Source organism: Pseudopodoces humilis, chromosome 5 (assembly GCF_049639895.1).
Source record: "Pseudopodoces humilis isolate 2021_Gansu_Grassland_sample_001 chromosome 5, ASM4963989v1, whole genome shotgun sequence".
Lineage (NCBI taxonomy): Eukaryota > Metazoa > Chordata > Aves > Passeriformes > Paridae > Pseudopodoces > Pseudopodoces humilis.
Genome location: NC_142204.1, coordinates 71,910,784 through 71,936,591, shown reverse-complemented (window position 1 = coordinate 71,936,591; position 25,808 = coordinate 71,910,784). Strand labels below are relative to the sequence as shown.

At 40.7% G+C, this 25,808-nt stretch overlaps 1 protein-coding gene across 1 annotated transcript in view; it reads right to left on the bottom strand.

Moving 5' to 3' along the window:
- The window catches only part of UBE2H (ubiquitin conjugating enzyme E2 H), a 40,048-nt gene that overhangs the window by 10,698 nt on the left and 3,542 nt on the right, over nucleotides 1-25,808 (bottom strand). Inside the window, exons 2-3 of the mRNA XM_005533081.3 lie at nucleotides 2,872-2,948; nucleotides 2,155-2,229 (exon numbers count right to left, since the gene is read on the bottom strand). Of these exons, the coding sequence (XP_005533138.2) occupies nucleotides 2,155-2,229; nucleotides 2,872-2,948 (152 nt within the window). The remainder of the gene's footprint in view (nucleotides 1-2,154; nucleotides 2,230-2,871; nucleotides 2,949-25,808) is intronic.

Sequence of the window (25,808 nt, the reverse complement as noted above, 5' to 3'; positions counted from 1 at the left end):
AAGCTTTATAAAAATATGTAGCATATATTGAATTTATTTGAGATATTTATGATCTGGGCATTTTGAATGTAAATTTTCCAGCTGTGGCATTTGATTATTAATAAATGTTATTAACTATTAATATACTAATAATAATTAGATATAAAATATATATTAATAATAGTAATTATTAACAATTACAATCATAATTATATATAACTATATTATATAATACATAGAATATTTACAGTATTATATATAATTATATATAAAAAGATATATAATTATATAAAATATTATATATAAAATTATATATATATTAAATAGAACATTATTAATTATTAATAAATCCCTTGCTGGCCTAATATTCCTGCAGATTTTTAAAGAAATAATAATTAAATAGTAAATAAACTCCAAGTTCCCAGCTGGGTTTTGCTGCTCCTGTATCCAAGGCAGAACATTCCCAATCTGAATTTTCCTCCTGATTAAAAAAAACACCAAATTCCCAAAAAATTTTCTCTTGGGAGCTCCAGGAATCCCTTGAAGCTCCTCTTTGGAAAAGCAGGAAAGTTCTCCTGAAGATTTTAAATCCCAAGGAAATCATAAATAGCTCCAAACAATCAGGAAATGGAAGCAGACACAAACATGGAATTGTTTCCTGAAAAATGCAGGAATATTCCCAAAAAATTTACTCCAGGAGCAGCAAAAGGAGCAAATTTTGTTGGGAACAACTGCTCCAGTTCAAGCCTGAAAATTGGGATATTTTGGGATTTATTTATCCTGATGGGAGAACTCAAACCCAGAGCCAAATTTGTTGCAATTCCTGGTTTTCCTGGGATTTACCTTTTGGGGAATTTTGGGATTAATCCCTTTTTTGGGGGGGAATTTTTGGATTAATCCTTTTTTTTTTAGGAATTTTGGGATTAATCCCTTTTTTTGGTGGAATTTTGGGATTAATCCCTTTTTTGTGGGGAATTTTTGGATTAATCCTTTTTTTGGGGGAATTTTTGGATTAATCCCTTTTCTGGGGGGAGTTTTTGGATTAATCCTTTTTTGGTGGAATTTTGGGATTAATCCCTTTTTTTGGGAATTTTTGGATTAATCCCTTCTTTTTGGGGAAATTTTTGGATTAATCCCTTTTTGGGGTGGGAATTTTTGGATTAATCCCTTTTTTGGGGGGAATTTTTGGATAAATCCCCTTTTTTTTGGAGAATTGCTCCTTTAGGAATTCCCAAAATATTCCCACCTTTCCCAAGGACACCTCTGAAAAAAAAAAAAAAAGAGAGAAATACTCCAAAAAATTCACATTTTTCACAAAAAATCCACACCAGCATCAAAGATTATTTAGGATTGAAGAAATATTTTAAATTCCAGTCCTGGAATACCAAATTAAAGGGATGATGTTTTTAAACTTTGGGATAAAGGTGGAATTTCTTCAAGGAAAAAGATCTGAACCTCAGCTAATGTTGGTTCTATCAGGCCTTACCTTGAGTTTTTGATGTTTTTCTGCTGGGATTGACTCCAAAAAAAAATCATTCTTTATTTCCTATTTCTCCTCCATTTGGGCTTTTATCCAGAATATTCACCATTATTAACAGGAAAAACCTAAAAACTGGAATAAACTCGGGTACCTGAAGATATCCCAGGTGGTTTCCTGCTCCCCAAGGATGGATCCAAGATAAAAATAATTTCCTAATCCAATTTCCTATCGCTCTCCAAGGTGAAACAAGCCTGAGAAGTCAAGCCAGTGGGGTTTTTTTTTGGGTGATAAATCCCTGCTTTTTAGTTATTCCACAAAAGTATTCCCTGCTCCAAGAGGATGGAGGCTTCAGTAGGAGAATTTCCATGTTTTTGGACAGAAAATCCCAAAAGTTGGGTTCTCCCCAAGACCCTGAAATTTGGTTTTTGCTCCACCACCCAAAAACTGATTTATTATTAAAAAAAAAACATGGAAATTGAGATTTAATTGACCAACACACAAAAATACGCAACCAAATCCCACTCCCAGCTCTTCCTCCTTCCAAAGCTCAAAATTCCTCTCTCCTTGGGATCTGAAATCCCATAAAAAACATTTTGCAGGCTCCGAAGTCTTTCCACTGCGCTGGTACCACACTCCACCTGCAAATTTTAGGCACAAAACCGCAGGACTTGGATGGAAAATGAGGAATTTTTTACCTATAGACGGGGATTTGAAGGGGTATTTGTCAGGAAGGTCGACTCTAACTTTCCATACTCCACCTTCATACGGTGCTGCAAGGGAGGAAAAACAGGAATTAAACATTCCAAAGATGAGGAGACGATCAACAGAAACAGAATTATGGAAAATACAGCTCTGGAATAATCCAAAGCTCCACTGGGGGGTGAGATTCCAAAGCAAAGCTCCCATGGGAAAAATAATTATTAAATAATAATAAAATTAATTTTTTTAAAAAATAAATAAATAATAAAATAATATTATTTATTATTTTATTTTATTACTATTACTTAATAATATTATTTAATAATAAATAATAAAATAAAAATTTAAAATAAATTAAAATTTCTTTCCTGCTCTGCTTGATTTGGGATAATCTCCTTACCTTTGGTGCTAAATTAAATGCAAAAATCATTTTAATGACAAACTCCATGGAAATTTCTGTGACTGATATAAATTTTGCCAGATCTAGGAAAATTCAGGGATGCTGAAGGATTTTTCCAGAGGCTCAATCTCCAAGGGATGGGATTTATCCCTGCTCATGCTCACAGCTGGATCCTCCCCACCCTCCACAAGGTGTTTCCCTGGATTTTTCTCCATTCTCCCCCCTCTGGAATGTCATTTCCTCATTCCCCCACCACAAATCAGTGGATTGGGGTTGGTTTTTTTATTCTGGAAGGGTTGGATCCCAAACTTACTTCCTTGTGGTCCGTAAAACTTCACGACAAATTCGTTGAGTCCTCCCAAGATGGTGACTTCGTGTTTGCTCTCGATCCTGATGAGGTGAGTCAAGGAAAAATACCCAGGAAACCAAACCCCATCACTCAGATCCAAGGAACTCACTCCCAAATATCCCAAATATCCAAGGAATTCACTCCCAAATATCCCCACGTGGAATTTCCTGACACATCCAGGTGATCACAGCACCACAATTCCTCACCCCTTCCCCCGCCCTGAGGAATTTTGGGATGAATCCTCCAGAGTTTTCCATCCTCTCCCGCACGGATTTGGGGCGAGAAATTGAAATTGAATTGTGTTTGAAATAACTGGTGATGCTCTGATGAATTCCATTGTCGCCCTCACTCCCTGCAAATCGTGGCAATCTCAAAATCAAAATCAAAAGTTAATTTGATTTGCAAGACCAAAAAAAATTCCCCAATCTTGGGAGAGATGGCGCAGAAAGAACGATGGGAAGAAGGGAATACAAAGGGAAAGGCAAGTGGGAAGAAGGGAATACAAAGAGGAAAAGGCAGGAAATCTTTATTTCAAGAGGAAAATTTTTTTATAGAATATTATTAAATTCTTTTTATTGCCAAGAGAGGCTCAGTTAAGGCAATCAGTGGTGGAGTTTCGGCGCTGAAGCTTGATAAGGAATTCTGCTAATATCTAACTAATATCTGCTAATAACTAACCCTGTAAATCAGGGTTAATGGATTGGGAATAAAGAATTTGGGAATAAAAAAATGGATTGGGAATTGCTGTAGGATCCTACAGCGATTTCCTCTCATCAGGATAAGAATTACAAGAGAAGCAGGAGAAAATCAAAGGTTTGTTCCCACCTGAACTTTGGCTCTGCAGCATCCAGGCTGCTCCCATTTGAGGGAAGGGAACAGGGAATATTTCATATACAGATCCTTCACATCCCAGCAGGAGCTTGGCAGGAATGTTCCAGCTGCAGGGAACTAAAAGCAGATTCCTCTTTGTTTTGGTTTTTTCCCCTTGGATTGAAAAGATTTCCTGTTTTCACGGCACAAAATTTACCCAGGATTGCGGGAATTTCATCCACTCCCACCTTGGACCTCGATGACTGAAATATTCCCGACCCACCAGGAATTCTCAACCTGCAGGAACAAAGAATTCCCAGCTCAGACTTTAAATCCCAACCTATGAAACTTGTGGGATTTCACACAGGGCTGCGTGAGGCTCCTGCATCCCAAATTCCCGACTCCACACCCGCCGTTTTTTGCGACGGGATCCAAGTTCCATCCGTGGGGTCCCTCAGGATTTAATCCAATTCCTCAAGTAAAAAAAAAATCTCCCAGACTGGACAGGTTTTTCCCACAGCATCAGCTCCAAAAGGATTTTGGACACAAAAACCTCGTTCTCATGGAGAGAGGGAAAAGTTTACGGCCGTTTGGCTCCGGAATTTTCTCGGTTCGGAGCTTGAGCTGCTCTGCCCTAAAATTCCACGGCAAGGAGCTCGCTGCACCCGGCAGCAGCTCACAAAGGGCAGGAGGAAAACAAAAAATGCCCTCAGTGGAAGCGATTTTCCAGCTGAAATCCAACGGGAATATCTGGGAAAAGCGGCGTCGCCGCGGGTTTGTGGCGAGGAGCATCCCAAGGAAACGTCGCGGTCGCTTTTCCCGACGCCGATTTGTCACCGGATCTTTCCGTGTCACACTCAGAACCACGAGTTTTGGAGTTTAATTCCTTTGGAAATGTATCCCTGGATAACTTTTCCAGGTTCCCAAACTCTTCCAGGCTGTGCAGTGATGGCCCAGAGAATGTTTAACACCGGAGGATTTTCACACTCGCGGCAGCTTCACGGATCAGGTTAAGCACAAATGGTTTTATTTAGGACTAAATCAAGTCCTGCTTAATAAAAACCAGCTCTCCCAGCCTGATCCTCAGCTCCCTGAATTAATTCCAACTGTAAATTAAACCTGAGTTTTCCACACTTTGGATTCCTGCTGTTTGCCAAACTCGAAAAATATTTGTGAGCCTCATGGGGTCACATCTGAATATTGTCCTTGTTGTGGCAAAGACCTAAAATTCCTAAAAAAATCGGTTTGGTGAATGAAGTTTGTGAAAGGGAGGAATATTGGGATGAAAGGTTTGGGAATAACCACGTTGTTTATTGACACAACACCAGGAATTTTTCATTGTGAGGGTGCTGAGATCCCGGCACAAATTCCCAGAGAAGCTGTGGTTGCCTCTGGATCCTTGGAAGTGTCCGAGGATGGGCTGGAGATCGGGGTTTGGAGCAGCCTGGGATAGAGAGAGATGTCCCTGAAAATGGTTTGGGTTGGAATTGGGTCATTTTTAACTGGAAAATCCCACCCAAACCATTCCCTGACTGAAAATAAAGTGGATTTCGGTAACGAATTGCATCAACACGGGGGGAATCTCTGGAAATGAAGCTGGGAATGACGATTTTTTCCCTTGGAATGAGGTGAATTCCAGGTGACACAGCTGGGGGGGAACAAGCTGCCCTCTCCCTTCTCCAGCAAGGAAAAGATGCCCAGGAATGGGAAATCTTGGAATCATTCCAGGAGAACTGCACGGAGAGAAGATTTCAAACCAATATTTTTCCATCTCCAGGAATTCTTCAAGGAAGGAAAGAGTCACTGCAGAAACTGGGACTCTGGGAAATCCAGGAATCTCAACAGACCTTCTCCATCCCAAAAATTATCCCAGGAATAAGCACAGGGGAACAGCAGGAGGGATTGGAAACCTTCGGAGCTGTGTCCAGACCACATTCCCAGAGAAAACTCCACCGGAATTCCCGGCAGTGAAGAACGCAGGATCTGATCCATCGGCTCTCTCTGGATTTTTCCGTAAGGAGGGAATCTCACAGCCGAATCCCAGATGAATTCCATCCCAAACACGCCAGGAATTCATCAGCAGCCTCGGATCCAGGAGATGTGTGGAGAGCCAAAACCCCAAAGGAGCCCAGCTGAGGATCCTCTCCTGTATCCAGGCTCCGGTGACGGATCCTGCAGCGATTCCAAGGAATTCCCAGGAAAGGAGCACCCACAACTCAGAGCAGGATTCCCTGGGATTGCCAGGTTTGTATCCGGAATTCCCAGCCACCCCTTTCATTGGATATTGATGTGTATCCATGCAGAAATCCCCCAGGAATTCAACCACAAATATTTTGGGAAGATAATTTTGGAAGATTCATTTTTTTTTGGACTTTTTTAGTTGACCCAGTTGTGCCCAAATTCTGTCTCAGTGCGCTTTTCATCAGTCAAATTTCCAAAAAAATCCAAGAAATTAAGGAATAAAGAGGTAATAATAAGAAATAATAAGATTATAATTGATTTTATATATATGTAAAATATATATGTAATAGATAAAATATACAATATATCTAATATATAATATGTATTATAAGATATAATATATTATATATAATAAATATATTATAATATATAATATATTATTATATATTATATATTGTATATTGTATATTATATATATTTATATTCCTCATCCTCATGCAGAGCCACCCACCACTGCAAGGCTGGATAAAAAAAAAATTAAAAGTAAAAACAAAATAAGTAAAAATAAATAAAATAAGTAAGTAAAAATAATAAATAAGTAAAAAATTTAAATAATTAAAAATAAATAAATGAAATCATAAATAAAAAGAAACAAAATAATAAATAAAAATAATTAAATTAAATAATAATTGAAAATAAATTAAATAATAAAAATAGTTAAATATTAATTAAAAACAAATAAATAAAATAATAAATTAAAATAAATAATTTAAATAAGTAAAAATAAAATAATAAATAAAAATAATTAAATTAAACAGTAAAATAAATATATGAAATAAAAATAAATAAAAATAATAAAAATAATTAAATTAAATAAGTAAAAATAAAAAAATAAATTACTAAAAATAAAAAAATAAATATAAATAGACCCATAAATATAATTAAAAATATAAATAACACATAAATTACTATAAATAAATAATAATAATAAAAAATCAAATCAAATAATAATAAAAAATATGTTAAGATTTGACTTCACACCCAAATCCCAGATGAACACCATGGCCTACAGATGCTCTGTTCACAGGGTTCAGTGGCTTTTTCCTGGCAAACATTTAACTCCACAACAAAAAATAAAGAAGGAAAAAAAAAAATCCTTTCATTAAGTTTCTTTAAAATTAACATTAGTTACAAGCTGAGATTAATGCTCAGCCAGTTGATTTTTTTTCCATAAAAAAGCTTTACACCACCTGTCCTATGGAAATCTGAGGTGTCAGAAGTTGAATTTGAAGGAAAACCAAACATCACACCTGAAAAGATTTCAAAAATAAAATAAAGAAATCCAGCTCAATTTATGGAATTCTCGAGGATTTATGGAGTTTTGGGGTCTGTGGGCAAGTTCAAACCTTTGGAAACTGATTTTCCTCCTCCAAAATCCCTCCTTTTCCTGACACAGCATCCCCAGGTGAACCTGAAACCATCACCGGGGTTTTGATGCTTTAAGGAATATTTATCCCTATTTTCCCTTTATTCCTGTTTTTCCCAACTTCCCTCTGGCTCCTCCAGCCCTGCAGAACACCAGGAAAAAAAAAAAAAGGGATTTTTACAAGTTAAAAAGGTTATAAAGGCCACAAAAAAGCAGTGAGGAGTAGCAAGAGGCGGATTTTTAACATTTGATTTGTTGTAAACTTCTTGAGAAATCTGGGCTAAAATTATTCCAAAATTAAAATCCTGGTTTTCCTCAAGTCAGGAATTCTCACAGCACCCTCAGAGTTTCTCCCTTTGAACAAAGCAACCCCAGGTTTTGTTATTTATATATCCAAGGATCTTCTGTTCAACAATTCCTGGGGCAAATCCCAACTTTTCCTTCCTCTGGATTCTCCCTCTACTCTGCCCTGGTGAGATTCCACCTGCAGCCGGATCCAGCTCTGGGGTCGGCAGCAGAGGAAGCTGGAGCTGCTCCAAAGGTTTCCCTCTGCTCCAGAGCCAGGCTGGGAAAGCTGGGAATGTTCTCCTGGAAAAGGGAAGGATCCAGGGAGAGCTTCCAGCACATTCCAGGGCCTGCAGGGGCTCCAGGAGAGCTGGAATTTCAGAAAGGTCTGGAAGGAGAGGACACAGGGAATGGTTTCCCAGTGCCAGAGAGAAGGGATGGATGGGATTTGGGAAGGAATTCCTGGCATTCCATCCTCTGGATCCCTGGAATGTCCAAGGCCAGGCTGGACTTGGGGCATCCTGGATCTTTAAGGTCTCTCCAACCCACAAAATTCTGGGATTCCACAGCTCTGAATTGGATTTTCCCAGGAATCCCACAGCTCTGAAAGCCACAGATTTCAATCCTACAGGACACAGAAAAAAAGGGAGAGCAAAGCAGTCCTGGAGAGCTCGGAGCACCAACACCTTTCCCTTGGTGACAAATGAACCAGGGACAGCCCAGCACAGAGGGGGTTTCACTCCTTGTAAGACAACACCAGCTCTGTTTCCTGCCAAAAACACCCTGGGAAGGTCAGGAATTGTGAATTTATACCTGAACCTGTGCCTGGCTGCCGAGTTTTCATTTTACTGCACACAGGAGTTTCCTTGTGGGAAACTCTGCTTTGCTTCGGGGAAAAAAAAAAACATTCCTGGCCACTTCTCTCAGCAGGTTTTACCTGCCTGAGGGAAGAAATCACACAGAAGAAAAAGAATTCTTCAATTATTCCACAATTCAATTATCCTCCCAATTTCACATAAGGATGGCAAATTTCCCTCAGTCACAGCTGACCCCATGGAGAGGAATTTTGCTGGGAAGCAAAAGTTTGTGTTTTCCAGATGAAAACAGGGATTTGGGGAGAAGGAAATGCTGTTCCAGCAAAGCCTCCAGCCTGCTTTGCTTTCTTTGGAGCTTCTAGTGATTTACACCTGGCTGATTTCCAGCCATTTTTGTGCCAAAAAAAAAAACGGAGTAATAAGGAAAAGGTAGAAGGAAAAGTCAGATTTTCCCTGGAGATACTTTGCAGACGAGTTGGCTGCTCTGAACCCAGCACAAAGCAAGTCAGCATTTTCCTCCACTCCAAGCTCTAAACCTGCTTTTCCTTCACCAGAAACACCACAGGAAGACAAAGTGAATCCCATTCCAAGCTGGCTAGAGCTGCCCTTTTCCTAAGGAAAAGAAATTCATTCAGTGCCCTCCCCAATGCTCTGTTGATCCCTTAAAAAGTTTCAACTTGAGGAAAAAAAAGGCAGGTGCATATTGGAATTTTTATCCATGGAAGGGACAAGAGTTGGGGAAGGGTCTGGAGAATTCCTGAGGGAGATGGGAAGGGGCTGGAGAACTCCTGAGGGAGATGGGAAGGGGGATAGAGAATTCCTGAGGGAGATGGGAAGGGGCTCAGCCTGGAGAAAAGGGGGATCAGGGGGAATTTCTGGCTCTGCACAACTCCCTGCCAGGAGGGGACAGCCGGGGGGGATTTGGGATCTTATCCCAGGGAACAGGGACAGGAGGAGAGGGAACGGCCTCAGGATGGGCCAGAGGAGGCTCAGGATGGATTTTAGGGAAAATTCCTCCATGGAAAGGGGGGTCAGACACTGGAAATGCCCAGGGCAGGGGGAAGGGCCCATTCCTGGAGGGATTTCCCAGCCCTGTGGATGTGACACTTGGGGACAAGGTGAGGCAGCACTGGGAACCGTTGGACTCGAAGATCTCAGAGGTTTTTTTCCCAACTAAAATTCCACGATCCTGTTATTTTATTTTTCACATGAGAGACTGGAACAGACTTGGTGCAGCTGTGGCACCAGGAATTCCCAGGAATTCCTTCCATCCCATCAGTGGATCCCAATCCCTCGGAACCTCCACAGGTCCTGGCAGGGAGATGAATCCATCAAGGTGAGGAGAAGTTGGCACAGGAATTCTCAAAGGGATTGGATTTAATGGAAGGGAGTTGGGATCAATAAAGCTCAAAGTGTGACCACAGCGACAGAGCCACCTCCACAAGCACAAGATTTCCTTAAATCAGGAAAAAAAAATCCTCAGGAAAAGCCAAACAGGGATAGGAGAGGTGTAATTAACACCTAATTAAAAGCAACTGTCAGTGAGCAAACTCCTTAAATGGATCCTACAGAGAGGGAACTGCACAGGGAGAAAATGAGGACTTCTCTGGGATAACTGGAGAGGCAAAAACATGCCCAGGATTCCACTCTGACCTGATGCCTGAGCTTGCCAGGAGAATTCCATGAGAGCTGGAAATAATCAGGAAGCAGAAGAATTCTCTGAGTTTCAGCTGAGGGGGGAAGCCAGAGCTGGATCCAGGAGCACTGAGGATGGAACTGGAATCGTTCTGGTGGCCACACATCTGTCCCTGAGCTGAAGCACCACATTTATTATTTGCACCACTCCAAACTCCCACCCAGAGAAGCTGGTTTCCATGGAAATGGGACACAGCGGTGGAATTGAGTATTTCATGTACAAATCATCAACTTCTCAAACCAGCCAGGAATTTCAAGTGTGTTTTCAGAGAAATATCAGAAGGAGAAAATACAATTTTTTGATTTTTTTTCCAGGTGTGCTGGCAAGGGTCGATTTCCTCTCTGGGAGGATTCAAAAAGTGCTGAAACTCTTGTGAAAGAGAAACCATGGTTGTGAAACCACAGGGCTGAGCGTGACCCTAAACCTGTGCTAAACCTGACACCAAGCCCAAGATTTAAGTGTAATTTGGGGCTGGGCCTCATCACATGATTTACAAGAATTTCAGCAGTTCTCCTAAAAGCAAATTGCTTTGACATATTTAAATACTTCTCCAATTTAGTCTTTTGTGGGGGGGGAAAAAAAATATTCTTTTAAAGGCTTTTTCCCTCAAGGGGAGTTTGGGGTAGGTTTTTTGTAGATTTTAGTGATTTTTCACTCACAGAAACCTCCAGAGTCATTTAGAAAGTGCCTCTCAAAGCCCCAAAGGGACAAACATCCATCTTCTCCTGCTGGAAAACCCTTGGGATGAGATGTTTGCACTCAAAAGAAGATGCAGAGGATGCCAAGAGCTGAGTTTTGCAAGAGCTTATTTAGGAAAAAAATAAAAAATATTAAAAAATAATCTAGAATTATGTCAAGGTCTTGATTTTAAACAAGATAAAAGAGTTTTGTGGCAGGAAGGAGAAAGTGTCAAAGGAAATATTGTAAATTAAGATTAAATTTAGCTTTGGCATGGAGCAGGTCCAGCTCTGGAGGCAGATTCCACATCCTCCCTGCTGCCCATTGCCAGGATCTTTCCTTGCCTGCAAAAGATGCTGAATTGGGCCATGGAGAGTGAGGAGGAAAATGCTGATCCTCAGCTCAAACTCCAGCCTAACGCTGCCTTAAGGAAATGTGAAACCAGGGAAATCCTCAGAACTGGTTTTATAAATGCTGGGATGCGTCAAAAAGAAATAAAATCAGGCCTGGGAGAGGATTCCTGTAAAGAAACGGAACCTTGAACTGCTAAATTATCACAAGGAGGAGGAAAAACTTCCGAAGTCCTGCTCAGGATCCTGGCAGGATCTCTCCACGGCCTGCCAGGAGCAGAATCCAGCGGGATTTTTGCTCTCCTGGCTCCCCAAACCTCTCCAAAGAAAACAGAGTTCTCCCTAGCTTGGGGCTGTTTTGTAGAGTTCCTTCCAACCCCAGCAGAAAATACTCAGGGATGCATTTCCTGATCCCACTTGCAACACATTTTTTAATTTTCAATTTTTAAAATGTAATTAATAATTAAATTTAATTTAATTAATTAAATTAATAAATTAATTTTTAAAATTTTAAACATTTTTAAATCATGGTTTTCAGAACTGAGGCAGCACCAAACTGCTTGAAATTCCAGCCTGGGAACTGAACTCTAAACCAGGCTCAGAGCTCACAGAATTGGACAGTGCCAGGGAAAATGAGGTAGCTCTGTGCTCACAAAAGCTGCTTCAACTTTAATTCTTCAATAATTGGCTTTTGTGCTTAAAATCCAAACTCCCAGCAGGGAACTGCCTCTCACCCAGGTGTTTTCTGCTCCAACCACAACAGCAAGAAAATCTCCCAAGGGTATTTTGGGGGTAGGAACAACTGATGTCTCATAGAATCCTAAAATTTGGGTGGGAAGGGGACACCTTCCACTGACCCAGGGTGCTCCAAGCTCTGTCCTTAAATAATTCCAGGGATCCAGAGGCAGCCACAGCACAGCTGTGCCAAGGTTTCACCACCCTCAGAGGGAAGAATTTCCACCTAAGATTTAATCTAAACTTACCCTCTCTGCTTTTAGGCCATTCCCCAGTTGTTTGTTCCAGAATTCTCCGCTACCTCAGCCAGAAGCTCCAGCAGTTTCCGAGCCTTGCTGGTTCTTATCTGCCAATCCTCAAAGAAAAGAGCTTTAAAACATAAATCTCCAAACCTTCTGGGATTTTTCCAGCATGGGTGGAGGAAATAAAAGCCAACTGAACGTGGAAATTAGGCTTGAGATCAGTGCAATTCCTGAATTAACACAGAGGAAAATCCTGGTTTGGCTTCGGTGCAGATTTCCCACCACCCAATTTGAAGGAGCACATGAAGCTCCACCAGCTCCAGGTGGAGTTTTTTTTCCAGGGTGGATCATTCCTGAGGCACTTGGGGATTTTTGTTCCTTTCAAAACACTACTAAAAATGCGATTTCTTCAAGAACAAGTGAAATTCTGCCCTTGTGAACCTCAAGTGCAGCAGAGAAGGCAGAGAGCAGCTCACAAGCAATGGAAAATTGGGATGAACATCAAGCCTGTGGAAGGGGTTTGCACCCAAAATTCTTCCTGAAGTTGGGAAGGCTCATTTGAAACCCATTTATGGTCCTGGCTGGGATCCTGCTCCTTTGGCATGGGGGTGATCAGCTCTCCATGGCCTGCCAGGAACAGAATCCAGGGGGATTTTTTCCTTTCCTGCTCCTCAAGCACCAAGGAAAACGGAATTATCTCCACAGTGGGGTGGTTTTCCGATCCTACACGGAAATATTCCAGAGTTGGGGACCTGAGGGTGCCTTTTAAAGATCCCTCCCAAACCCTGGAGGATGGGATTTGTTCCCTTCTCTCCCTGACAGAACTTCCAGAGGGATCAGATTTGCTTTCCCCCTCCTTGGTTTTGTTTAAAGTGTTTTAAAGGAGCAGCTCAGGCAGGATTTACACACAATTCCGCTGGGATTTTAGCACAAATCCCAATCCTGAATCACAGACCCAACGAAGTTACAACAACCACAATTTCCCAAAGCAGAAAAAAACCCCTAAAAAGTGATTTAGGAACAAGCACCCTGCTTCCACGCAACTAAAATTTATACAATTTTCCTTCTTTTCAGGCCACCCCCAACATAAAACCACCACAAACCCACACACCAAGAAACAGCAGCGCTACAGGAAAAGGTGCAGGGGTTTCCTGCATGCCAGGGTTTAGAACAGAAATTCCTCCTGCAATCCAACATTCCACTGTCAGGGTTATTAAATCAATTATCCTCTTCATCCTCCCAATGGAATGAGGCCAATGGGGCACTGTGGCATCCCAAAAACACACCCAACATCCTCAGGGCTGGCTGGCAACAGCTGAGCTGCTTTGTCCCTGAATTTTGTGGCATTTAAAGGAATAGAAATAGTGCATTTAAAGATTTATTTTCTATTCCTAATGATTTTCTATTAAATTATTTTCTATTAAATTATTTTCTATTAAATTATTTTCTATTAAATTATTATTATTTTTATTATTTTTAATTACTAATTATATTTTTATTAAATTATTTTCTATTATTATATCATTTTCTATTATTATTTTTCTAATTATTTTTCTATTAAAATGTAAAGAATTTTAAAGGTTTATTTCTATTAATAAACAGAATTTATTCTATTTATTAGAATAAATATTTCTAAATAAATAAATATATTATATATATAATATAGAATATATATAGTATATGTACATAATATATATATAATATAGAATATATAATATATTCTAAATAATAAATATTAGAATAATAAATATTTCTGCTTTCTGCCGGGTCAGGTGGGATTTCAGTGTATGGATGAATCCTGAGAAAATAGAAATACGTAATTCCCAAGGTAATTCCCACCCACCAAGGTGTTTACTCTGGAAAAGTGGGATCACAGCCTGGTTTGGGTTGGAATGAAACCTTCAAACCATCCAGTTCCACCTGCAGGAACACCTTCCACTGCTCCAGGCTGCTCCAAGCTCAACCCAGCCTGGCCAATTCTGTTTAAAATGTCAATTAAAAAGACTGATTAAAGTCAGTCATGAAAACAACTGCAAAAAGTTCGTTTCATCACCAAAACCACCTGCAAAAAGTTCATTTATCAACCTCAGAAATTCAGGAAATCAGGTTGGTGCTTCCTTTAATCCCAGAAATTCCTCCTGCATCCAGCTCCCACCATCAGCTTTTGCACCAAGAACAACTCTCACCCCCCCAAAAAAAATGTGATTTTAAGCCTCAAGCACTTCCAAAGGGTTTTGGACTTTTCCCAAGAGATTAATTGCACAGGATTTTCCTGCAAGTTGAAGGTTTAAAGATAAATTTTGTTCCAGAGGAAGACAGGAGAGAGCCAGGCTCAGAATTAACAATGATCCCCAAACACCAGCAGAGGAAAGGCAGGAGACAACAAAAATTGGGAGCTTTGTTTGGATTTGGGAATGTTTGGGAAGGCAGAGCTGGGAAAACACCAGAGCCAGGAGTTGGGAGAGCCCAAATCCCAGGATAATTGTGATGATGAAGGCAGGTATAAACTGATATATATAACTGATAAAAATATCAATTTTTAATTTTATTTTTTTTATGGTTTCTAAGTTTTGGAGATTTTTCCTTTGCTCAGCAGCTGCACCAGAAGCAGAAGGAAAAGGTCCAGGCTCTTCTCAAGCACTGGGAATTTCTTTATGGGAAGCTTTTCCCCCGGGAAGGCAGGGATTAAAATCATGGAATGGTTTGGGTGGGAAGGGATTGTTAAAGATCATCCACAGGAACCTCCCACCATCCCTGGGTGCTCCAAACCCTCTCCAACCTGGTTTGGAATAATTCCAGGGATCCAGGGGCAGCCACAGCTTCTCCAGGAATTCTATCCCAGGGCCTGCCCACCTGCCCAGCCAGGAATTCCCTCTCAATTTCCCATCTCAAACTCCCCTCTCTCAGCTTATGGCCATTCCTCCTCATCCTCTCCCTCCAAGGCCCTTCCAGATCCCTCTCCCTCCTTTTTTAATTAGTTAAATTTAATTAATAAAATTAAATTATTTTTTTTTTAAATTGAATTTAATTAATTAAAGAACTCCTTTTTTAAGCCCCCTTAAGGCACTGGAAGGGTTCTTTAAAGTCGGTTTGGCTCAGGTGGCACCACCACAACCAAAGGAAAGGAAAAATGGAATTAACTTTCCACAGATTCCCCCAAAATGCAGAGGAGGGAGGGCTGGAGAAAGATTGGGATATTTCCCTGGTGGAGTTTGGAATGCGCTCTCACTGCTGGAAGCTCTTGGAAATAAAATAATAAATAATATTTAATAAATATTAAAAATATTTTAAAATATTAAATAATATTGGAAATAAAATAATATTAAAATAATAATTTTATATAATATAATAATGATAATGATGATAATGATGATGATAATGATGATGATAATGATGATGATAATAATGATAATGATGATAATGATAATAATGATAATAATAATGATAATGATAATAATAGTGATAATAATTATAATAATGAAAACAATAATGATAATGATAATAATAATAATAGTAATAATAGTAATAGTAATAATAATAATAATAATAATAATAATAATGATAATAATAAATTTCCCTACCCAAAAGCACCAAATCCACTCGGAGAGGGAAACCAGGCCAGAGGGATCTGCTGGAATCAGGAGCAGCTCATCCAAACCCCTGCTCCTGTCTCTTGTTCTAGCACATCTGCTCAGGATTAATTATCCCATTTCCCTCTCAACTCCCTAACGAGAGGCTCAGCACTCGTGTGAGAAGAAAAGACAGAGCCCAGGGGAGTTTTATAAATCAGCCATCCCCAAATTGATGTCCTCGTGTTTCAGAGAGCTGCAGGAAGAAAAACTCACCCGGAGGCTCCCCGCAGGAATAACTCTACCTGGGGTTTGTTATAGTGCAGCAGAAAAGAAGGAAAAAAATACCAGCAGTCAATTGAAAATTGAAGTTGAGCTTTGGGATCAGGCCTGGAATACACCCTACATTGTCAGGATAAATGGTGGTGTGGGGATTCTGCAATTCCCAGTTTTTAGGGTGTCTTGGGGAGCTTTGGAGTGAAGGCAGAGTTTTCTCATAATTAGTTAAATTCGGCTGAAACAGGAGATTCCTTGACATCATCTCTTTGAATCGCCATTATAGAAGAGACAAAAGAACACCACTGCAAGTGCACTAAAAACTAATTAACAGTTTAGTCGTTAGCAGGTGCAGCTGCCCGAAAAAGTGGGATTTTGTCACCAAGTTTGAAGTGTCTCCTCCTTCAGAGAGGAGCTGATAAACCCCCCACCCCGAGTTTTCCCCAGCACAGAACAAAAAGCCTGGAGCCGACCTCTGCCAGATGCTCTGAATTCCAGGTGACCTCCAGCAGAGCCAGCCAGGCTCTCAAAGACACACATTTATCACAGCCTTCTTTAATAAATCAGAATTAAGCAGCCTTGACACACTTGAAACCGTTCTGGAGGACAATATTACTAATCCACAAAAGCAAAAAAAAGAAAAAAAACCAATTAACGTGTGCAAAGAACCAGGATCCTGCAACAATCAAGGAAGTTGAAATAAAGACAGCTTGGAATTATAGAACCAGCACACTGCTCCCAGCAATTTTCCCTTGTGCTGCCACAGTGACTTATTTTCCTCCCCTTTACTCATCTCTGCCATTTGACAATTTTAGCAGAGATGTGGGGCTTGGAAAGGAAAAAAAAAATAAAAAAGTAAAAATGGGAACATTCCTTACTTGAGATAAATTTAAAGGGTAATGAGAAAAGTGGTTTTCTCCCTGTACCCCGAGCTGTTCCCACCCTAAACCTACACAAATCTCCAGCAGCAACCAGAGCTCAGCAAGCCACGGGTTTTTTTGGGATATGGAGCTGATCCATCCACAAAAAATGGGACAGGATTCACCTCTTGGCCACACTGGCAGCTCAAAATGGGACTCAAAGCCTTCATCCATAAAGAAACTCCACGTCCTGTTCCTCTTCCCTGCAATTCCACCTCCACTTCCTCATCCAGGAACTTCCCAAGCCTTGTTCCCTGCCTGCTGGGATTAAAAGGAAATAGGAATTCCAGCAGAGGCTGTGGGGCACAGCCCAGATGCTCCAGAAATAGGGATGGGGCAGGAATTTGGATACAAAACCTCCCACTTCTGGCTCACAGGCTAAATTTAGTCCAGTCTGGTAATGACCTAAAAAGCAGCTGATGTGGGTTTCTGTGATGCCTGTGGCAGCTCCAGCCGCTTCCTGAGAGAGGGATGTGCACGTGGCAAAGTCCTGCTGCCTCCTGGGAGGCTCCAGGAGACCCAAAATGGGAAATTTGGACCCAAAGGAGCTGCCTGAGCCAAGTGCATCCTGCTTCTGATCCATCCTGTCTCCTGAGAGAATTAGGGGAATGTTCTCCACACTCTTTCAGGGTTTATTTTGCTGTTTGAAGCACTTTGTGAAAGAATATCAAAGCATTCGGCATGGCAGCCCTGTCCACTTTTTGCTGGGGTGCTCAGCAGCAGATTCCCAGCTGCCCCTGGAAATAAAACCTGGATTATTAAAGAGGATTATGGAGTTCAGCTATCCCAGGTTTCACCTCCCAAGTCTGGAGAAAACTGGCAAGAGAAACACAGAATATCCTGAAATGCCTGAATGGCACCGGATTTGGGGTGGCTACAGAGAAAACTGTGACTCTGGAAGGCACCAAGAGCCACAGAGGACAATTTAAAGAGCTCAGCGGCTACTGAAAAGCTAAAAAAAATTCCAAAACTCTTTAAAAAAACTCATTTATGCATCTCCTGAACCTGCAGAACTCTGTTATATCCCAGCCAAACTGAGCAGGAAGCCCCTGCAAAAAGATAAAGTCCAAAAAGAAACAAACTACAGCAAATTTAAAATTTATCAGCACAATATTTGCCTCTAATGAGACAGAGATGCTGGTTCAGATTCTGAGCAGCCAGTTATTGTGGAATTTTGGGGTGGAAGGGACCTTTGAAGATCATCTGATTCCCACATTTTCCATAGACCACGTTTGTTGTGTTATAAACTTTTCTCACACACAATTCCCACTTATACAAGAAAAACTAATGGGGAAAAAAGCCCCAAAGCCCCAAACATGCAGAGTTGAGAAGAGGCAGCAGCAGCACCAGAATCCCTGCACAAACTCCACAAACCCATTTCTTGCTACTTTTAAACAGGTGTAACCAGCAAATCTTCGCTTACCCCTCAGTCTTTTTCAAGAAATCCTGCTGAAGTGAGGAAAAATTCTGATTTTTTTCCCAGAGAACTGACATTTAAAAAGCTTGGGAGCACAGGAGCCACAGGAATTATGATGCAGGTCAGGGAGAGCAGCTCCAAATCCCAACATGAGGATCTGGGACGCACCAGAAGAGCCAAACACACCCTTCTCCTCCCCAAACTACTCCCAAAATGTGTAAAATTCAGTTTAGCACCAGCATGGGCACCTGGTTTAAACACAGGGTCAACAAATTTCCTGATTTCACAGGAAAAACAAAGTCGTGGCAAACACTGAAACACAAAATAGGGGATGAAAAGGATCCATTAGGGGCACTATTGCTCATCAGCTCAATTTTAGGGGATCTTTAATTTCATCTGGCAAGGCTCAAGTCTCGATTTTACTTCAAGCAGTGACTCAAGCAGGGTTCAGAGTTTCACTGATTTGCTAAAAGCACGTGGGAATATTTCCTCAGTCCTGCCAAACTGGGGGTCTGGGTTTTCTCCACGTACAAAACACGCTGGTTTTGCCTCCTCTTTCCAGTTTGCAGGTTATTTTCTGGGGAATTTTTTGCTCCAAACCAGGCCAGCATCTAAAATGATCTTTTTATGGCTAAACAAAACGTGGCAGAGACCACGAAGGAATAAAACCGGTGGATTCTGTGCAAGGTGCAGCTGACAAAAATCAGTTTAAATCCGAGACCCTGGAGCTTTAGAGGAGTTTAAAAAAGCGTGGAGCAGCTCCAGTGAGAGCAGGGTGAGTTAACACCTCCTCACATACCTTCCCTTTCAAGGAACACAGGCTCTGGCTCTTGACTTACCGGGATCTGATTTCTGACATCCCAAATTTTCAACCCAGCCCTTCTCAAAGCACATTCTCCTGTTGGGATCTGAGCTTTCTACAATCTCCAGGCACGGATTCCTCCCCTGAGCCAGGAGTATTAAGTTACCAACAATGTCAAACAAAGCACTCATCATTCAGCTTCCTTATTTCCACTGCTTCCCTCAATTCAACACCGACACAGCTTCGAAAGAAATAAAATAAAAATAAAAAGTGGGAAACAAAAAGTAGGAGGTGACTTCAGGAGCAGCAAGGAATAAATCAGTGTAACCACACTGAGTCACCTCAGAGATCTGACATTCCCAGGATAACTGCTGCACTCCTGGAAGGATTATTCCCTTTATTTTGGAATTGAGGATTGACTTTGGAATTGAGGATTCCCAAGCGAAGCCCTTCCCCCCCCCAAAAAAAAAAAATCAACCCCTGACAATCTTCTTATTCAAACAAAGTTTCTAAAGCTGGCTCAGTGTTTAGAGAGTTGCTAAAATTCAGCAGCACAGGCGAGGGGGATGTGGGTGCCTTCGGAAAGATCCCAGTGCTGCAGAACATGAGCTCAGCGGGAAAGCAGCCGGGGCTTTGTGAGGTTTAAAACCTGCCTGGCTGCCACGTGAAACCCGGTCCAGGCCTGTTGGTTTTGGAGATCTGAGGGGGAAGGTCACCGAGTCTGAATTAATGGCATCAGACACAAGAAAAACAAAAGCAGTTTCAGATGCCTTCAGCAGAAAGGAGAGGGTGATGATGGAGAGGTGGATTCCCCTGATGGAGAGGCTTTCACCCCATTCAGCAGCAGGGAGAAACCTCTCCCTGTTCCCAAAAAGGAAGAATAAACCAGGGAAATAAAAGGATAATTTAAAAAAAAAAGTATAAATTAAAGAGGATTTTTCCCTGAACAAATCAGTTTGAGAACAGCCAGGAGCCAAAGGAAAGTTTTGGGCTTTGTCCTGTACCAATTCCAGGGTTTCCCATCCCTGGAAATGCCCAAGGCCAGGCTGGACAGGGCTTGGAACACCCTGGGATGGTGGAAAATGTCCCTGCCCACATTTTGGGTGGAAAGGGGATCATTTTTAAGGTCCCACCCATGTGCTGCTCCTCCAGGTTCCTCTCAGTGCAGATCTCCCAATATTATGTTTTAAAAAAAGTCAACAACTCCCCAAATTCATTTGAAAGCTAAATTTGGTCCTTTTCAAACTAAAAAATAAATTATTCTGGCTTCACACAACACTCACACTCCACTGAGCAAGGCTTGAAGGAGCAGCTTCATTTCATAGAACCAAGAGGAGTCTTAACTCTCCAACCGTGGCCACTCTGGGGATCCAAGAGCTTCAAAACCAAGTTTTAAAACAGCATTTTCATTTAGAAACTCCCTTTAAGAACAAAATGATTTTCAATCTCTGCTCAGACAAGCCAGGGTTGTGTTCTCAGGCAGCTTTTTCTGGTGCAGGAATCGGGTGTCTCCTCGGACACAGCCTGGGAGCAGGCCTGAACCTGCCAGCACTGAGACAAAACAAAGCACCACAACCCACAAAAAATAAAAAAAATAAATTAAAAAAAAAAAAGTTGCCAGCGTGGTTAAGTTAATAATTTATCAATCTTTTCAACTTTGCATCCATTAATCTACCGTGGTGGAGGTTAATCTGGGACGCTCAGGCTCGGTGTCACACGCTGGTTTGGGTTTTTTTCAGGGGTTATGCTTGGTAAATTGTGTAAATAGCTGCTCCTAGCCCAAAAAATGGGTTTGTTTTATCAAAATCCTGGATTTTACAGCCAGACAGTGCCTGGCCCTGGTGCAAAGCTCACCTTTCAATGCCATTCCTGCCTCCAGGATTCCTCTTCCCTCGATCCTATTCCTTTATTCCTAACACAGCTCAAATTTCCACCCCAAACCCCCTCTGCCACTGCTCAAAGGCAGGTAAAAGCCCCCTGGAATTTGGCACAAAAAGCAAAATTTATTTAATAATCAACTGTCAGCTTTTAACCTCAGCCTTTCATAGGGTATGACACAAAGCCTCCAGGGTGAAGCTGCTCTAAAAGGCAACAATGTAGACTTTTCCCCCCCAAAAAAACACATTATCAAATTCAAAACATTCATTTTTTAAGGAAATAACACCAAAAAAAATAAAAACCCAAACAATTTAAAGCAAGACATTGTAAAACCTTTCAGAATAATCCACCCAGGTGCTCCATTTGTCCCTAAATAAATAAAATCTAAAATCCTTAAAAAAATAAAATCTATTTTCTGCTCTTTTCTTGCAACGATTCTGAGGAAAGAACGCAAAGGGAAACGCAGCAATTTCTGGAAAAGCAGCACCTGACCCTCAGCATGAATAAAACAATCCAAAATGGCTTTACCCCTTCCTCAGGCTGAGTCATGAATATTTGGGAGTCTCCATCATCTCCTGGATGTGGATGATGCAGGAGATCCAGCCCTGCTCAGTAATTCCCAGCTGACAGAGCTGAGTTCACAATGATCCACAGGGATCCACCCCCTGATCTCCAACACCTCCTGCCAAGTGGTTTGGGAGTGATTTGGATTCTCCTGGAAGGGTGAATCAATTTGCTCCAGGGAAAAGTGATTGAAGGGTAGAGGATGCTCCTGGAAGATGTGAAATGAAACAGTGGCCGGGTCCTGAAGGCAGAAGCGAGGCAGGAATTACTGGGTACACAAAATGGGGTAAAATCAGTGTTTTCCTACAGATTTCATCCAGCCTCAGCCTCAGATCCCTGGGGAGGCTGAGGAGCTGGGAAAAGATGGAGAGTGAGGATGAGGAGGTGATGAAGCAGATGGAAAAACTTGGGAAGAGACTGACTTGGGGATGGGAGAGTGAATCTTTGCACTCCTCTCCAAGATCCAGCACTCCACACCCAGGCACAAACAGCTCTGAGCACCCCAAGGAGGTGAAAAAAAAATAAAATTAAATTAAAAAAAATAATAATAAAAAATAAAATAATAATGAAAATTAATAAATAGAATAATATAATAAATAGAATAATATAATAAATAGAATAATATAATAAATAAAATTAAATTTTAAAATAAAAACAAAATAATAATAAAAATAAATAATATAATAAATATAAAATATAATAAAAATAAATAAATAAAAAATAAAAATAAACCAATAAAAATAATTTTTAAAAAATAAACCAATAAAAAATAAATCAATAAAAACCCCAATAAAAGTAAATAAATAAAAAAATTAAATCAATGAAAAAATTAATCCATAAAAATAAATCAATAAAAAAATAAATTAATAAAATAATAAAATTTGAAAAAATATAAATAAATGAAAAATAAATCAATAAAATAAAATAATAAAAAATAAATGAAAAATAAATCAATAAAATAAAATAATAAAATTTTATAAAAATAAGGAATAAAAAAAAAAATAAGGAAAAAAAAAAATAATGAAAAGCAAAGCGAGAACCTCACGGTTCTGCCAGCAACAAAATCAAGTCAGCCCATTTCCCTGGGATCCATCCCATCCAGAGGCTCCTGCTGGAATCCACACGGGCTGCACGAGCCAGTGGAAAGCAGAGATGACAAGGTCGGACGATCCTTCAGTCACGAGAGCTCTATTTTGGTGAGGAAAAACAAAGAGCGGGGCCCTATGTTCATTATTCCAGAAATACACGGACAAAATCCACAGGGAAATGGAGGGAGTGAAAGGAGGGAATGCACACAGTGAGACACACACACCCCCACATCTGTAATTCACATTTCATATTGTAAAAAAATAATAATAATAATAAAAATAATAATAAAAATGTTATTCAGCGTTTTTGCTGCCGGAATAAAGTCCAGGAAAATTCAGGCACTTGTGGCTCAGCGTGGGATCACCTCTGACTTAAGCAGAAATCAGGAGGAATTTGGCTGGAAATCTGCTCCATATGGGAGCCTGTCACTTTAACTGTGGGCTCTCTCCTTCCTCAACAACAACCTGTTATGTTTTTATCCCGGGAATGGCTCTGATTAAATCAAGGTTTGAGAAGGTGCTGAGAAGGTTCAGAGACCAGCTCTGGGTGCTTCCAGAGGCACCTTTCCCTTCCCAACAGCCCCATTCCTGCTGCTCTGCCTTGATGGAAGGGGAAAAAAATCCCAAGGAAATAAAGAGGGGAAAAGTCTGACAAGGTTTGCAATCTAGGAATAAAACCTGAGGAAGTAAAGAGGGGGAAATGTCTGTCAGGAGTTGAAGTTTGGGAATAAAACCCAGGGAAATAGAGGGGAAAAGTTTGTTAAGACTTGGAATTTAGGGGGAAAAAATAGAAGAAAACAAAGAGGGAAAAGTCTGTCAGGAGTTGAAATTTAGGGGGAAAAAATGAAGAAAACAAAAAGGGGAAAAGTCTGTCAGGACCTTAAATTTAGGGGGAAAAAAAGGAAAAAAAACAAATAGAGGAAAAGTCTGTCAAGACTTGAAATTTAGAGGAAAAAAAGAAGAAAACAAATAGGTGAAAAGTCTGACAAGATTTGAAATTTAGGGGAAGAAAAGAAGAAAACAAAGAGGGAAAAAGTCTGTCAAGACTTGAAATTTAGGGGAAGAAAAGAAGAAAACAAATAGGGGAAAAGTCTATCAAGACTTTCAGTTTAGAAATAAAACCCAGGGAAACAAAGAGGGGAAAAGTCTGTCAAGATTTGAAATTTAGGGGAAAAAAAAAGAAGAAAACAAAAGAGGGAAAAAGCCTATCAAGGTTTTCAATCCAGGAAAAAAAAACCAAGGAAACAAAGATGGAAAAAAGTCTATCAGGGCTTGCAGTTTAGGAAGAAAAATTCCATGGAAACAAAGAGGGGAAAACAAAATCCATCAAAACTTTCAGTTTAAGCGCTCCTTTGCTTTTGGTTCCCCCAGGACACAGGGCAGGGATCCTTTGGGATTCCCTCTGGGATTTGATTTTCCATCCTCAGGGATCTCCCTCTGTGCTGGAGGCAGCAAACCTGGAACCTCCAAGGAATGATCTGGAGTGATTCCCAAAGAGGAACTCGGCACCTTCCAGGATTTACTCCCTTCTTGTCTGCTCCTCCTGCTCCAGGAACAGGGTAGGAATTAAGGGTGAGTTTGAAGGAGAAATTTATTTTAAAAAAACCCAAAACATTAAAAAAAAACCCCAAAACTTTAAAAAAAAACCCCAAAACATTAAAAAAAAAACCCAGCCATCGTTTAATGCTGGTGCACAACAATGATCAGAACCAGGACACAACACTCCTGTGAAGATGAAATGGAATTTTCCCCTGGCAAATGAAACAATGCAAGGCCTCATCGAGGGCTATCTCCTGCTTTATCCAAAATATTGGGATCTGGAGGATTGGAGTTCCAAGCTCCCCTTATCGGCTCCTGCTGCTGAGAAATGTGGAGTACGTGGGAGTTGCTCTGGGAGATGTTTCCAAAAGCTCACCAGGACTGTAAAACAGCCACGATGACACTTAAAAACAATCCCCTACTACAAATCCAAGCACAGCTTCCCTAAGAAAACCTGGAAAAACAGCTGGCACAACCTCCTGGACCCACTGGAGAGCAAGGATGTAATTTTACAGGGAATGTCTGTTTGTCTGAAATCCCGTGCTCAGTTTTGGGGTTTTTTAAATTGTTAGGATAAAGAAAAGGCCTCTAGAATTTGTTTTATCAGCATTTAGTGCTCTAAGCCACTTCAGAGGTGGGAAACTGGGAAGCATTATCCTGCCAGACTCCTCAGTATTCCAAAATCTCTGCTCTGAGTCTATGGAATGAGATGGGGAAATAATTAAAATCACGCATATTTTTATTATTTGAAGCAGGGTTGGGATGTCAGGCTCCAACTCTGCTCCAAGCAGCCCAAACCAAATCCTCATTTCCCAGTTTGGTGCAAATTCCATGATTAAACAGGTGCACTTGGCTTTCAGATCTGCTCGAGGAGCTCCCAAATCCTCCCCAATCCAACTGACAAGGCAACAAAAGCAGAGTAAATTCCAGCTCCAGCCAATTTTTGGGGAAAAAAAAACATCCAGCCACCAGAAAAGACACCGAATTCTGCTCTAAAAACAGCAGGATGATACCCTTGGAAGTTGTCATTTAGGCAACAAAGATTATTTATTTTCCTCCAGTTGGTTTGGGCAGAGATTTATGGATTTGAGTTCTCCTAAAGACGGGCACCACCTCCCAAGCCACATTTACCTGATGTGATTTATAAACCACCACCTGTGACAGCATTTCTGGGAAAAGGGGGGGCTCTCCCAGCTCTGGGAAGGGGCTGCTGCCACGTCTTTGTGCATTTTGAAGCCTCACCACACGATTTCCCCTCATCCCTGGAGACCTCATTAAAACGTAGCCCCAGAAGTGGAGCAGAAAGAAGCGTAGCGTGACATTTCAAAATTTACATTCAAAGTTTCCAGAAATATCCATCCTTTAAAACAAAACATGACACCAAAAAAATAAAAAAAAATTAAAAAAACAAATTAAAAAAACCCCACAAAACCAAACAAAACCCCAAGAAAACAACAAAGCCCCACCAAACCCTACGAAAACAAGACATTCCAGTGCACACGCTCTTCCCTGGGGACAGGCCAAAGAGAACAAAGCCACGTGACCCTGCAATTGCTCAACGCCACTCTTGGAAGGTGTTCAAGTGGGATGATAAGTGCAGGGGGTAAGCCTATAATGACCAGAAAAAGGA